The 15,636-nt window shown below is 44.9% G+C and overlaps 1 protein-coding gene across 1 annotated transcript in view; it reads left to right on the forward strand.

The window, feature by feature from the left end:
- TSN (translin) overlaps positions 1 to 10,531 on the forward strand; it is a 39,115-nt gene extending 28,584 nt beyond the window's left edge. Inside the window, exon 6 of the mRNA XM_061135028.1 lies at positions 9,716 to 10,531. Within this exon, the coding sequence (XP_060991011.1) occupies positions 9,716 to 9,823 (108 nt within the window). The 3' untranslated portion in view covers positions 9,824 to 10,531. The remainder of the gene's footprint in view (positions 1 to 9,715) is intronic.
- Positions 10,532 to 15,636: the final 5,105 nt, after the last annotated feature.

The following is a 15,636-nucleotide window of genomic DNA, read 5'->3' on the forward strand; positions in this document are numbered from 1 at the left end:
TTTTCTCTTTGGTATCCACAGGTTTGTTCTCTGTGTCTATTTCTGCTTTGTAAATAAGATTCTCTATACCAGTTTTTTCAGGTTCCACATACATGCATTGATATACAATACTTGTCATTTGGATGATGTCCAGCACATTTGTTTTTCTTTGCTTGCTTGTGCGCCCATGTTTCTTTTTGAAAATATAAGCAAATGCAAATGAATAAATCTCCTAGTTAGTCTTCTGCAAAATATAGCATACTATTCACCTCTTTCGTACTTTGATCTTTTCTCCCTCCCCGCTTAGTTATATCCTTAAGGTGACCCCATATCAGTATTAGAGATAGTTCTTATTTCTTTTTCAGCTGCAGAGTACTTCAATGTTTCATAGTTGATCCAACTTATTTCCTGTTGATGGATATTTGGATTTTTCAGTCTTTTGCTATTACAATAGTACTATGACTATAGCTTTGTGCAATGATCTGTTTTTCTCCTTCATTTTTGTTGACATTTCTTTGAGATAGAAGTGGAGTATCTGGTACAAAAGAGAAATGCACATGTAATTTTGCCAAATTCCCCTCTGCAGGGATTGTTCCACAATTAGCCATGGAAGAGAAGTTTTGTTCCTCAATAATCTTATCATCAGTGTGTTTCATTAAGTTTCTAGATTTTCGTTTATTTGGTGTGTGATAAATGGTATTTCCCTGTGGGTTTAACATTAAAAGAAAAAGTTTTAATATGTTGTTTAAAGGTCACTTTCCATTTACAGTTACTACTAAATGTTGACTATATTCCCCACATTGTACAATACATTCTTGAGCCTATCTTTCACCCAGCCTATCTTGCAGCACCCTTTATAATAGCCAGGACATGGAAGCAACCTAAATGTCCATCAACAGAAGATTACATGAATAAGATGTGATGCATACATATGATGGAATATCATTCAGCCATAATAAGGAACAAAATAGTGCCATTTGCAGAGACACAGATGGACCCTGAGATTGCCATACAGAGTGATGTAAGTCAGAAAGAGAAAAACAAGTGTGGTATGATATTGCTTATATGCAGAACCTAGAAAAATGATAGAGATGAACTTATTTGAAAAGCAGAAATAAAGACACAGATGTAGAGAACAAACTTATGGATACCAAGTCAGGGAGAGAGGATGGGATGATTAGGAGATTGAGATCGACTTATATACACTACTGTGTATAAACTAGATAACTAATGAGAACCTCGGAGAAGGCGATGGCACCCACTCCAGTCCTCTCGCCTGGAAAACCCCCTGGACGGAGGAGCCTGGTGGGCTGCAGTCCATGGGGTCGCTAAGAGTCGGTGACGACTGAGCGACTTCACTTTCACTTTGCACTTTCACACATTGGAGAAGGAAATGGCAACCCACTCCAGTGTTCTTGCCTGGAGAATCCCAGGGACGGAGGAGCCTGGTGGGCTGCCGCCCATGGGGTCGCACAGAGTCGGACACGGCTGACGTGACTTAGCAGCAGCAGCAGCGGTGAGAACCTGCAGTACAGCGCTGGGAACTCTGCTCACCGCTCTGTGCTGACCTCAGTGGGCAGGAAATCTGAAACAGAGGGGACGTGCGTGTATGCCTAACCGACCCATTTAGATGTATGGCAGAAACTAACATGGTGTTGTAAAGCAACTGTGGTCCCATAAAAATTAATAAAAAGTCATGGAATTTTATGCGGTGTTAAAGGCTACTTTTCATCTACAGTGACTGCAAAATGCGGGCTGTACCCCTGTGTTGTGCAGCACACACCCGGGCCTGTCTCACCCCAACAGTTTGCGCCTCCTACTCCCCACCCCCAAACTGTCTCTCCTCTCCCGACTGGGGACCGCTGGTTTGCTCTCTCTGTGAGTCTGCTTCTTTTTTGTTATACTCACGAGTTTGTTGTAGTTTTTGGATTCCATGTGTAAGTGATATCATACAATATTTACCTTTCTCTCTCTGACTTACTGCACTCAGCATAACACCCTCCAAGTCCATCCATGTTGCTGCAAATGGCAACATTTTGTTCTTTTTATGGCTGAGTAGTGTTCCATCAGGTCACTACGAGTTGGACACGACTGAGCGACTTCACTTTCACTTTGCACTTTCACACATTGGAGAAGGAAATGGCAACCCACTCCAGTGTTCTTGCCTGGAGAATCCCAGGGACGGGGGAGCCTGGTGGGCTGCCGTCTATGGGGTCTCACAGGGTCGGACACGGCTGAAGTGACTTAGCAGCAGCAGCAGCAGCAGTGTTCCATCGTATATATGTACCCCATCCTCTTTATCCATTCATCCTTTGATGGTTCAATAAGTCTACAAATAATAAATGTTGCCAAGGATGTGGAGAAAAGGGAACCCTTGTACACTATTGGCGGGAATGTAAATTGGTGCAGCTGCTATAGAAAACAGTATGGAGTTTCCTCAAAAAACTAAAACTAGAATTCCCATATGACCCAGCAATTTCACTCCTGGGAATCAGTTCAGTTCTGTTCAGTTGCTCAGTCGTGTCTGAGTCTTTGCAAACCCCTGGACTGCAGCATGCCAGGCCTCCCTGTCCATCACCAACTCCCAGAGTTTACTCAAACTCATGTCCATTGAGTCGGTGATGCCATCCAGCCATCTCATCCTCTGTCGTCCCCTTCTCCTCCCGCGTTCAGTCTTTCCCAGTGTCAGGGTCTTTTCAAATGAGTCAGCTCTTTGCATCAGGTGGCCAAAGTATTGGAGTTTCAGCTTCAATATCAGTCCCTCCAATGAACACCCAGGATTGATCTCCTTTAGGATGGACTGGTTGGATCTCCTTGCAGCCCAGGGGACTCTCAAGAGTCTTCAACACCACAGTTCAAAAGCATCAATACTTCTGGGAATATACCTGGACAAATTCTAATTCAAAAGGATACATGCACCCCTATGTTCATAGAGGCATTATTTACAATTGCCCAGACATGGAAAGAATCTCCTTGTGGTTTTAATTTACATTTCCTTTATTGTGAGCCTGGTTGAGCATCTTTTCATATATTTAAGAGCCTTTTTACACCTTAGAAAAATTAATTTCTAGGAGTCAGCTTGAATGCTCTTCCCTGGCCTCCTGTCCCCATCACAGAGGCTTGTCAAGTCTACATAAAAAATTATCTCAAATCATTTCCTTTTCTCCACCTCGCCTGACACTACGTAAATCACCCTGTCATGATCTCTTTTCTAATCTTCCTTCATACAGCAACTCTGTTAGAAATCCTGAACTGCATTTCCATCGCACTAAAAATAATTGCTGAGGCTCTAAAGCCCCATACAAACCAGCCCGCCACTCTGTCCGGTTTCAGCTTGGCCACTGTCCCCCCGTGTTTACTGGGCTTCCCGGCAGCCCACGTTCTGAGCACCTTGGTGCCTTTGTATTTGCTCTGCTTCTGGGAGAGCTCACAGCCCAGCTTATTCCTGTTCATCCTCTGGTCTCAGGGTAAATGGTCCTTCCTCACAGAGAACTTTAGCCTCTTTGATTGTGAATGAGGCTCACTCATAGCCACCAACATTTTCCCTCAGAGCCGCCATCACAGCTGTTGTGATTTGCTTGCAAAAGGGACCAAAAAAAAAAAAAAGGGACCACATTTGTTCTGTTCACATAGCAGAAGCTCAATTAAAGGCTCATCGACTGAGTGATTGTTTACAGTGTGGGGGCTACACAAGACAGTGTAGGGAGGGCTGTTGCAAAACAGGAAGGAGGAAGAGAAAGTGATTCATGTTTGGGGGTCATAGAGCTCTTTCTACTCCCAGATTCAGAGGTCATGATTCGGAAGCAGCTGTTCACTCTGATCAGTGGGAAGTTGACCACAGAAGAGAGGCCATGAAAAAGTAGTTTTTCTGCTTGTGGACCTTTGCTCAACTGTCTCTGTCTTTTTTTTCCCCTGATTTCTGAACACAGTAGATAGCATCAGGCAGAGAAAACTCACCACCCAGTGCAGAGCTCCAGTTGCTATGGGAACATGTCTTTGTCACTGTTAGGTAAGAAGATGTTCGAACAAGGTTTGGCTTCCCAGTGCTTCAGCCTCTGGTCATGGTTAGATTTCCCATCGGAATATAGCTGATTGCTGTTCTGTTGCTTTTCCTTTGTCACTCACTGCTTTCGTGATGATGGGTAAGTGAAAAAAGTGGATCACGGAAGTGAGAACAGAAAGAGGCTCACCTTGCTCAGTGCCTCCGCTGGGTCTGCCTTCCATTTAAACCAGCCCCCACGCAGGGTAGTGGGGGATGGTCCAGGCCCTCTGTCCTGGAAAAGACAGGACAGGACGGGTCTGCGGGCCGCTACAGTGCACTCTGTCTCTGGGTGCCACCATAGGGTGGCCTATGCTGCTGCAGACACGTGGGCCCAGAGCTTCCAGGTCTCCTGATTCTTGAGAGCAGCAGCTAAAACGTAAATATTGGCAATTACAAGGGGGGGGTGGGGTGGTGGAGGGAAAGATTGGGAGTTTGGGATTATCAGATGCAAACTATTATATGTAGAGTGAATAAACGATAAGGTCTTAACCATACAACACAGGAAACCATACTCAGTATCCTGTGGAAAAAATATGAAAAAGAATATGTGTGTGTATAAATTTATATATATATATATATAAATGTATAAAGAAATAAAAACTACAATGAAATATCACCTCCCATCAGCCAGAATGACTATCATCAAAAAATTCACAAGCAATAAATGCTGGAGAGAGTGTGGAGAGAAGGGAACCCTCCCACACTATTGGTGGGAATGTAAATTGGTGTCGCCGCTATGGAGAACAGTATGGAGGTTCCTTAAAAAACTAAAAATAGAGCTACCATATGACTCTGCAATGCCACTGCTATGCATATATCTGGAGAAAAACATTATCTGAAAGAATATATGCACCCCAATATTCACTGAAGCACTGTTTACAGTAGCCAAGACATGGAAGCAACCTAAATGTCCATTGACAGAGGAATGAATAAAGAAAATGTGGTACATATATACAATGGAATATCACTCAGCCATTAAAAAGAATGAGATAATGCCATTTGTGGCCCATGGATGTACCCAGAGGATGTCAGACTGAATGAAGTAAGTCAGAGAAAGAAAAATATATGACATCCCTTATATGCAGGATTTAAAAAGAAATGATACAAATGAAATTATTTACAAAACAGAAAGAGACTCAGACTTAGAGAACCATCTTACTGTTGTGGGGTAGGAGGAAGAATGGGGGAAGGGTAGTTAGGGAGTTTGGAATGGACTGTATACACTGCTGTATTTAAAGTGGATAACCAACAAGGTCCTACCGTATAGAATATGGAGCTCTATGTGTAGCAGCCTGGTTGGGAGGGGAGTCAGGGGGAGAATGGATACATGTGTACACATGGCTGAGTTCCTTCTCTGTTCGCCTGAAACTATCACAATATTGCTAATCAGCTATGACACAGTACAAAATTAAAAGTTTAAAAAAATATATGTATATGTATATAGTACACACATATTGGTCCCTTCCTGACCAGGTATTGAACCCATGCCTCCTGCTGGGCAGGCAGATTCTTACTGCTGAGCCACCAGGGTTGGGAAGACTCCCCGGAGAAAGAAATGGCAACACCCTCCAATATTCTTGCCTGGGAAATCCGATGGACAGAATAGCCTGGCAGGCTACAGTCCATGGGGTCGCAAAAGAGTTGCACATGATTTAGAGACTAAACAGCATCAATAAATCAACTATATTTTAATTAAAAAAGAGAGAGAACTTAAAAAACTTGGCAGCTAATTGAAAGAAATCAAGCTAAGCCTGCGGGGGTGACACCCAGCACTGTGTGGGCCAGCAGGACCTGCCCTTCCTGTCTCCCCGTTAGTTACAGAGAGGATGCCAGCCCCTCCGTCCCCATGGCTGGCATCTGCAGGAGCAGCGCCCAGCTGTTTCAGCCTTTGTGAAGGTACACTGTGGCCCCTGAGGAGCAGATGGGCTTCTGGCTTGAAAAGACGACTGAATGTTGTTTCATATCCCGAGAGCACGGAGGCTGCAAGGCCAGGCCTGGGAGGCAGAGGAGCTGGTTGATGACCTGTCTGTGCATAAATCACAATAAAGCCTCAGTTTCAAGGTGCTAGTCGCAAAAGGGACCCTAAGAGGTAGAAACTTCTTAGGACCTTTAGGGGAAGATGGTTTGGGCGGTTACCTGAACTCTCCACTCAGCATAATGTAATTGATTTCCAGATCCAGCATCTCTCTCCTGCACCCACTCGGCTGGACCCTCTCTTCGGCCAGGTCTCTTCTCTATTTTCTTCTCTCACTTCTGCAGCCTCCTTGAGGTCCCTGCTGGTGGGGGGCCACTTAGCAAGACAAATTCCTGGCTCTCGGAGGAGCAGAGGTGGGGGGAGGTGATGGGTCACGTCTACTGGTCTCCATCTACCTTCCACAGCTACCCTGGGGTTGTATTTGTCTTCCTGAGCAAGTCCGTTTTGTCCCGAGGGCTCACAGGGAGGGCAGCGGCACAGGTCTGCTCGAGGTGGTTTATTAGTCAGGGCTCTTGCTTGGAAGCATTAGGACTGGACATCGGCTAACCTGAGCTGAAAAGGTATTTCTTGGAAGGCCACTGAGTAACACTTGGAATTGACTGAGAAGTCAAGCTTGGACTCAGGAAAGAACTAGGCTTGGAAAATTAACACGAACAAAGGGATGTGGGTGCAGAAATTGTAGCCAAGATGACCACGTGCCAACAGCCTGGGCGGCAAGCAGCTTTGGACGCTGCATAGCCAAGGGAGGGCAGACATCTTATATACATATTTTCTCCTTCGTACTGAGTTTTCAGCCAAAACTGTGAATTGCAAATTGGGGTCATTTGGAAATCGGTATATTGAGTGGCTTAAAAAAGTACAATACTTTTCATCTAATTTTCCCCCCTGCGATTATAGCCTAAGGAAATAATTCTAAATGTGGAAAATCTTTAATTACTAAGATGTTCATTGCATTGTCAAATGGCTTGCGGTATATCCACGGAATGGAAAATTATAAAGTTTATGAGGATTAATAATGAGGTGGAAAATCATTTATGATATAAGGTTGCATGAAGAAACAGGATAGACCATTACATACACTCTGATCCACTCTTCACGTCGCAGGTATTTCCCAGATGCCATCGGCCTGCGGGGTCAGTTGGAGACTGACCTGCAGCGCCTTTCTCCTGTCTCCCAACTCATCCCCCACCAGCCTCAGGGAAGGCCCCACCTCTGGTCCTGGAAAGATGCTGGCTTCAAAAACGGCCATCTTTTCTATTCATCTAGGAGGGCTGTGGTTTGAAGATTGACCTGCCAGCCTGTGTCTGCTTACCACTGACAATCTCTCCCACAACAGATTCTGCTTCCCTGTTTTCATTCCACTTCCTGGCCGTCTGAGTTGAGGCAGCAAAGTGAGCAGGATGCTCTTAGGGAGGAGAGCGTCCGTCACAGGAGGGGCTGCCTGTCTAGATCCTTCTCTGGGGCTCCCTCTCGATCCAGAGAGAGCAGCCCTCCCAAGAGCCTTGGTGTCTGGACAGCACCCAGCTTCTCTCACCACCCCTGAGGTCAGCTACTATTTCTCCACCCTTTTGATCTGCTTTCGAGGCAACCAGCAGTAGAAACTGCCAAAGGTTACCCAAATTCTTTTTGGGGGGAAGGGGAAGAAGGTAGGCCATTCTCACACATCTGAGAGAGTGAAACTTAGAGAAAGAAGACTAGCAAGAGTGTTAACAATGCTGGTACTTAGATAATGAGGTTAGAGGTGCTCTTTCCTTTTGTTTTTCTGCATTTTTCAATTTTTCTATAATGTGCATTTATTGCTTTTATAATTGGAGAGAAGAAAGAACAGTGACTCAAAGAGGTTAGTTAATTAGCCCAAGGTTGCATCAGCTGCAGATAGATGGCTGGGAGTCGGGGACGAGGGTTGCTTCCCTGAGTTCCCAGCACAGGGGTAAGAGCTTCTCAGTGATGATTCTTTTTTTAAAAAAAATTTTGAGATTTTAAAAAATTGCGATATAATTGATATATAACATTGTATTACTTTTGAGCATACAACATAATGATTTAATATGTGTATATATTCCAAAATGATTATTATAATAAGTTTAGTTAATACCTATCACCACACATAGTTACATTTGTTTTTTCTTGTGATGAGAACTTTTAAGATCAACTCTCTTGGCAGCTTTCAAATATACAATAGAGCATTGTTAACTATCATCACCAGGCTTTACATTACATCCCCAGGATTTATCTTACAACTGGAAGTTTGTACTTTTTGACCACCTGGGATTTTTTTTATGGTATAATCTGCTACATCTCCACAAAAATAGTCTTGATCCCCATGGATTTAGGGCACTGATTCCCCAGCTTTGCTGACGTGTATCTGGCTCACTTTGGAGCGATGATTCTTACTGATCCCTCGGCTCAGTCCCCGCTGGGAGAGCGCGGGAGAGGGCCCTGCTGCTCTGCAATCAGACTGTGTTCTGCCCACACTCAAGATGCCACGGAGAGTTTTAAGCTTGTATTCCTTGCTATCTAGTTGAAGGTGACTATTTTATTGTATGAACTGTGGACAGGACTGGCTATATAATTTACAGGGCCCAGAGCAAAATGAAAATGGGTTTCCAGGATCCAAAATGACTAAGACTTTCAAGATGATGGTGTTAGAACATTACACCACGCATGGAGGCTGGAGGTGAAGGGACTTCCCTGCTGGTCCAGTGGTTAAGTCTTCGCCTTCCAATGCAGGGGGTATGGGTTCGATCCCTCATTAGGGAGCTAGGATCCCATACGCCTTGTGGCCAAAAAACCAAAACATAAAACAGAGGCAATATTGTAACAAATTCAATAAAGACTTTTAAGATGGTCCACATAAAAAAATCTTTAAAAAAGTAATCCAGCATGGGCCCTTCTACACTCAGGTCACACCCTTAGGAAGCTGGCCCTGTCTGTGGACACTTACATAAGACATGTGTCAGCCATGCCCAGGGAGGGCTGCAAAAGGACCCTTAGAAGGTGGGGACAGAGGGAGGCTTGGGCCTGGGAGGGGTCAACAGAAGCGGGAGACCCCCACTCCCTGCTGAGTCTCTGTGGTGAGTCTAATACTCAAAGTTCGTCCCATTTGAGTTGCTGACGATTCAGGAAGTTCATGATGTTCTCTCTCTCTCTCTTTTAATGTTTTGGTACTTAAAAAGTTTATTTTATTGATTTATAATATTGTGTTATTTTCTGCTGTATAGAAAGGTGATTCAGTTAAATATAAATTTTCTTTTTCATATTCTTTTCCATTAAGGTTTATCACAGGATATTGAATATAATTCCCTGTGCTATCCAGTAGGACCTTGTTTTTATCCATTCTCTATAATAGTTTACATCTGCTAACCCCAAACTCTTAATTCATGTCTTCTCTGCCTTGGCAACCAGATGTCTGTCCTCTATGTTTGTGAGTCTCTTTCCATTCGGCAGGTAGGTTCATTTATGTTATATTTTAGCTTCCACATATAAGAGGTGATATCGTATGGTGTTTGTCTTTCTTACTGAGTATAATAATCTCTAGGTCCATCTCTGTTGCTGCAGATGGCATTATTTCACTCTTTCTTATGGTAGAATAGTATTCCATTACACACACACACACACAACCCACTTCTTCATAGGAGATTGAGTTTTATTCCCTGCCACCCATGTGGATAGAATGCATCATGACTTCTCTGGATCTTGTTTCCTCATCCAAACAACAGGAGCCGAGGGACGAGGGACCACAGAGCCTCAGCCAGCTCTGGCGCTGCTCTGCGCTTGGGACTTTAGCGCTTGTGTTGCCCCTGGGCCGGCGGCGGTGTGGCCCCTGAGGGCCCAGCAACTTCTTCCAAGATGCCCCCAAGTGAACTGAATGTGGACCAAACACGAAGTGGTGAAGAAGCTCCGGAAGAGCTTTCTCAGGACCATGTAACAACTGACAGAAGGAGAGACTGGTGGGGACAACCCTTAACATGATTACAAATAGAATGTTTGGTATGTAACTGACATTTTATATTACAACCTTTGCAGAGATTTTCTGTGAATTTCCAGCCAGAAACAACAAGGGTCCGGATCAAAAGGAAGCTCCTTCCTTGTGTCAAAGACTCGGAAGAAGGGCTGGAGGAGATGCTCAGTTTTGTGTTTGCACTGGTTCCTCAGGTGAAAAGCCTGAAAATTAATTCCAAGTTCCTGCCATGTAGTTAGTTTGTAGACGCTGATGCTCAGAACACAGTTCTGTGTGATGGTAAAGGTTCAGCTGCTCATAACTCATTCTTCTGTTGAGTTCATGGGATCCTGCGCTAATGAGCTCTTCCAGGTATTGTGGAGATGTATTCAGAGCCCAGGATGAGACGCCGGCACACAGACAGCTAGGGTTATGGGTGTGAGACACGCTGTACCTACAAATCAAATTTATTTGGTGCTTTGATGACATTTTATGTGAAGATAAAAGAAAAAAAAAAGCAGTGGCACAGAGGTGCATGAGACAAGTGATTTATGTGAGTAAATTTTGGAATTTTCAGGGAGCTGTTGGTTTGCTACATGAATAAGTTTATTTAACGATATTTGGAGTTTGTATAAAAGAATTTGTGTTTAAAACACTTTAAAATTTTTCATTTTTTTTGAAAACTAAGATTTTTTTTTGTTTTTGTTGCACACATGGGCCATTAAAGGACCCTTTACAAGGAATGACCTTCTTCTTATCATCTGAGTGGGTCACTCATTTCCCCACCCTCTCCTGTAACTCGTGTCCGTCTGGGCTCAATAACCCAGCGCTAATATCTCTTCTCCTCAGATGTGAGGTAATTCCCCTTTCACTTGGCAGTCTTGTGCTTTCCTAGGGATATACTGATGAAGGAGCCTCATATTTGACTCTTGACCCTTATTTTCCTTTCCATCTGGTAGAAAAAGATGGGTCAAAAGAAGTCTTAGGAACAAATTCAGCTAAGTCTCTTGGTTCTGACCTCATTGCAGAAGTAAAAGATCACTAAACATAGTTTAAAATTTACCACTTGGTGGTGGAGGGGAGATAGATGTTCATCTAAAATTTTTTTTGGGGGGCTGCATCATGCATCTTTCAGGACTTTAGTTCCCTGACCAGGGGTTGAACCTGGTCCCTGGCAGTGAAAGGGCTGAGTCCTAGCCACTGGACCACCAGGGAATTCCCCCCAAAGCATTTTTGATTGAAAGCATTTGTGAGGCAGTGGGAGCCACAGACTCTCACCTTTGGAAGGGAATTTTAAAACGCTACACTCTAACCCAGCTCCCTTTGGTCAGACAGACCCCAGTATCTCCACTTTACCAGCAAGAAAGCAGAGGCTGGCCTAGGCGAGGTGAGCACACAGCGACGCGGGAGAAAGTGGGTCTCCTTTGTCAACGGTACGGGGCTGTGGCTGATGGACAGCCAGCGTGGTGCCCACAGGATGGCATCCCCCCATCGAGGGGGACGTCCGCTCCTTTTCCCTTGCATCTGGGCTGGCTCCGTGCCTTTGATCAATGGAATGTGGTCCGTGGGACACAGTGGGACTCCTTGGTTGAGACCTTCAGAGGCCTCGCAGCTTCTGTGTGGGTCATCTGAAGATCCAGTTGTTGTGTCAAGAAGCTGAGCCCAGGGAACCCACAAGATCACAAGAAATAACAAATTGTTTGAAGTCAGCAAACGGGGATAGTTTGCAGTCATAGAGAAGAGTGAAATAACACCATTTGCAGCAACATGGATGGGCCAACAGATGATCATACTTAGTGAAGTAAGTCAGACAGACAAAGACAAACACTGTATGTATCACTTACATGTGAAATCTAAAATGGGACACAAATGAATTCATCTATGAAACAAACACACTCACAGACATAGAGAATAGACCTGTGGATGCCAAGGGGAAGGAAGGGTGGGGGAGGGATGGATTGGGAGTTTGCTGTTAGCAGATACAAACCTACCTACAGGATGGGTAGACAACAAGGTCCTACTGTAGAGCACACGGAGCTACATTCAGTATCTTGTGATAAACCACAGTGGAAAGATACAAAAAGGAATATATATGTGTGTGTGGGGGGGAGGCTTTGTTGGTAGCTCAGCAATGAAGAATCTGCCTGCAGTGCAGGAGATGCTGGAGACTCGGGTTCGACCCCTGGGTTGGGAGGATCCCCTGGAGGAGGGCATGGTAACCCACTCCAGTATTCTTGCCTGGAGAATCCCATGGACAGAGGAGCCTAGTGGGCTGCAGTCCATGGGGCTGCAAAGAGTTGGACAGGACTGAAGCGACTGGGCATGCCTGTATATACATATACCTATGTGTGTGTGTGTGTATGTGTGTGTGTGTGTGTGTATATATAACTGAGTCATTTTGCTATACAGCAGAAATTAGTACACTGTAAATCAACTATACATCCATAAAATAAATTTTTTTAAAATGGGGCAATTTGTTCTGCAGCCATTGATAACTGGAAGTCATGACCAACTACCATTTGGAAACATTTATACATTCTTGGATAAATTCTTTAAGTAATCTTGCTTGAAGCTTCTGCAAAATAATGGAATCTCTTCTCATAATAGTAGTCACAGTAATAATAATAATGATAAACATTATTATCATGACACAAAGAGTCGTGACTCAACATGTATGGAGTGTGAAGTAGGACGGAAAACTTGAAAAGCAATGAACACATTTGTGTCAACCGCAGATCCCACATAGATGTTATTCATTTCCATAGCCGTGAGACAAGTCAAGGGACTGGCCCACACTTTCCTGCAGAAGTGGGTCCTGTGTCTATTCACCTGTTCCCCTAATGACCCAAGGGATTCTTACTCCAGGGTTTCACAGGACTTGTGGGAAGAGCAGCACCGGTGGCAGGCAGGGTTTCTGAGGTGGTGTGATTCTCCTTCTGTCATTTTTTCACCCCTTAGTTGCTGGAGAGTCTCAAAGTGGCAGTACCCAGTCCTGGGCCTCCCTCCTCGGGAATGGGGTGGGGCCAGGGCGGCGCCGAGGCGGTGGCCGAGGGAGTGGCCCGTCCAGCTCACTGCTCAGTCAGCAGGATCTGAGGTTACCTCCCTGGTTGTCATCCCACTTTCCGGTGGTGACAGCCCCCCAGTCCCACGGAGGCGAGGTGGCTGCATCCAGGGTTGATTTACTGCCCTTCTCCTCTTCTTTATGGGGCCAGTTTTAATGAGTATCCAAGCAGAAACGCCTTTGACTCCCGGGCTGTGAATAACTGCCATTAATAAAGGGGCGAGCTGCTGGCCGCAGCACCCTGCATATTTCCATGTTAATAACGCCATAAACTCCCCCAGAATGATGTCTTAGAACGCGCAAGGCGGAGGCTGGCTGGCTGTAGGCTCAGGTCTGTGGAGGGGGCACTTGATCCCTGGGAGGAGAAGTGGCCTGGGATACCCATGCATCTCTGCCATGGGATTTGCCTCTGGGGAGCAAGTTGCTGATTTCATGGGGTGTCTGGAGGTGGGGCAGGAAGTTCTGTCTGCTTTCTAATATCTTCCATAGCAGTCTGTCAATTTGTCTGAGATCCCCTCACTTAAAGACAATTAATTTGAGTATTTAAGTTACTCTAAACTTCTGGATATCTATAAATTAAAAGGTTAATGCCTTAGGGGCTGACTTCATTAATTTCAGCTAATCTTGTCTAATCTTCTAGACTTGTCTAGAAAATTAATGTGACTGATTCACGTGACATGTTAACTGAAGAGCTACTGTGTACAAAGAGCTAGGAATATGGGAGTGAAGGAACCAAGCAGAATCCTGCCATCACACAGCTTCTGTTTGAACTGAAACAGTAAACAAATGCACATGTAAGATGCACAGTGTGCAGATGACGATCCTACACAAACTACAGAGCCAGGAGCGAGACGGGGCATGCGTACTGGGGGGAGGATTAGTGGAACCACTTGGTTCCAGGGAAGTTGACTGAGAGCAGACCCTTCAAAGATTCTCTCGCAGGACAACCCGAGGTGACTTGGAGAGGAGAGATTTGGGGCCATGTCTCCATTGCTGGTGGCTCCCTCTTACCCAGCTCAGGTGTCAACGGAAGAAAGATCTCAGAAAGAAGTCATGTCTTTGTTAATTGAGTATATTCCAATACAAAATAGAACGTTAAAAAAAAAAAAAAAAAGAAGTCATGTCTTTTCCAGCCACTATCTTTCCGTTATGAGGCCTGGACAAGGGCTAGGGCCCTCAGATCCCTTGGTTCAGCTCTTCATCAGCCCCAGGTCTATGGAAGCCCAACATATGCCCCTCATTTCTGTAGATTCCCAGAGACTCTTAATTTCCTGCTTTAATCAGGAAACTGTGAATAGTCTCTGCACAGCCACAACTGATTCTGACCTGATCATGCCTTTCCAAAGTGCCCCCACCCCAGTTAAATGTTCATGAGCAAAGTATACTTTGCTAAAGATTCAGGAGGGAGAGGAGGAAGGGTTCACTTTTCACTGTCCACAGCCATTGCTTACTCTCTGGGTATTTTGTTATCCCAGGGGGTTAGGAGAGAGATATCCCGCCAGAGTTGCCAGACTTGTTACCTGAAAACTGGGTTTGCCTCTTGGTAAGTGTCGAGCCAATAGACACAACAAAACCAAAGCTGGGGAGAAGGAAGCATTCATTGCTTATGAAAAGCAAGGAGAACATTGGGGAGCTTCCCCGAAGCAGTTTCTCCCTGAACAGTTTTAACCTAAGGGCACCTGCACGTTCAGGAAGGGGGCTTGAGCAGAGGAGAATTCAGCATAGCACTCAGGCCAAGGTCAACAGAGTCCAAGCTTTAGTTGACTGAAATCAGGAGGGTCATCATCTTCATTCCATCCTCCACTTTGGTGGGGGCCTAAGTTCTTGCAGAACTCAAAGATAGGTTGTTATGTATATTCCTTGAGGAACCAGGATGGTGCCCAAGACTCCCTTGTCTCAGCATCTCCTTCCTTTCTTGATTGGAAACTGCTTAAGTCTGCCCTTTGGAACTCAGGGAAGGTCAAAGAGGCTGAATGAAATATATTGCCTACAAATAAGAAAAAGGAGACACAGAAAGGATTTGCACCTGCTTGACTCCAGTCCCACCTTGGCCCTTCCACTACCAGGCTTTTCTTCTTTAAATTTTTAGTTGACCATCTTTTCCCCTGATTTTCCAATCTCACTAACTTTTCTTTTCCTTTCTTGCTCCCCCAAGTCCATTTCTGGTTGCATCCCCCCTGTTGGCCTCTGGAAGCTCCAAGTACTTCCCCTTCCTCTAACAGCTACATGTTAACTGACACCAGAGTGTGGGGTTGGCTTCCTCCCAAAATAATTATCTCAATGTTTTTTCCAGCAGCCCAGCACACTCCTCCTCAAGGACTTCTAGTGCCCACCTTTAGAAAAATAGCATCTTCACTGCTTTACTTGTGGAAGGCACTGCTTGTTCTTACCCAATAGCGTTCTCCTTTCTCCTTTACCAATAAAGTCTGGTGTTCTCACAGAAACCATAAGCCCAGTGAAACACGCTTATCTCCCAAGACTCCCTTGCAGCTAGAGGCGACCATGTGACGTCATCCTGGCCATGAAGGTTGGAGTGGAGGAAAGTGTTGGAAAGGGGCATGGTGTAACTAGCATAACCTTTGGCCCTTTGCCTTCTGCAGCTTCCTGCTTGGAGTGAAAGTGTGACTTTGAGACTGAAA

Source organism: Dama dama, chromosome 33, assembly GCF_033118175.1.
Source record: "Dama dama isolate Ldn47 chromosome 33, ASM3311817v1, whole genome shotgun sequence".
Taxonomy (NCBI): Eukaryota; Metazoa; Chordata; class Mammalia; order Artiodactyla; family Cervidae; genus Dama; species Dama dama.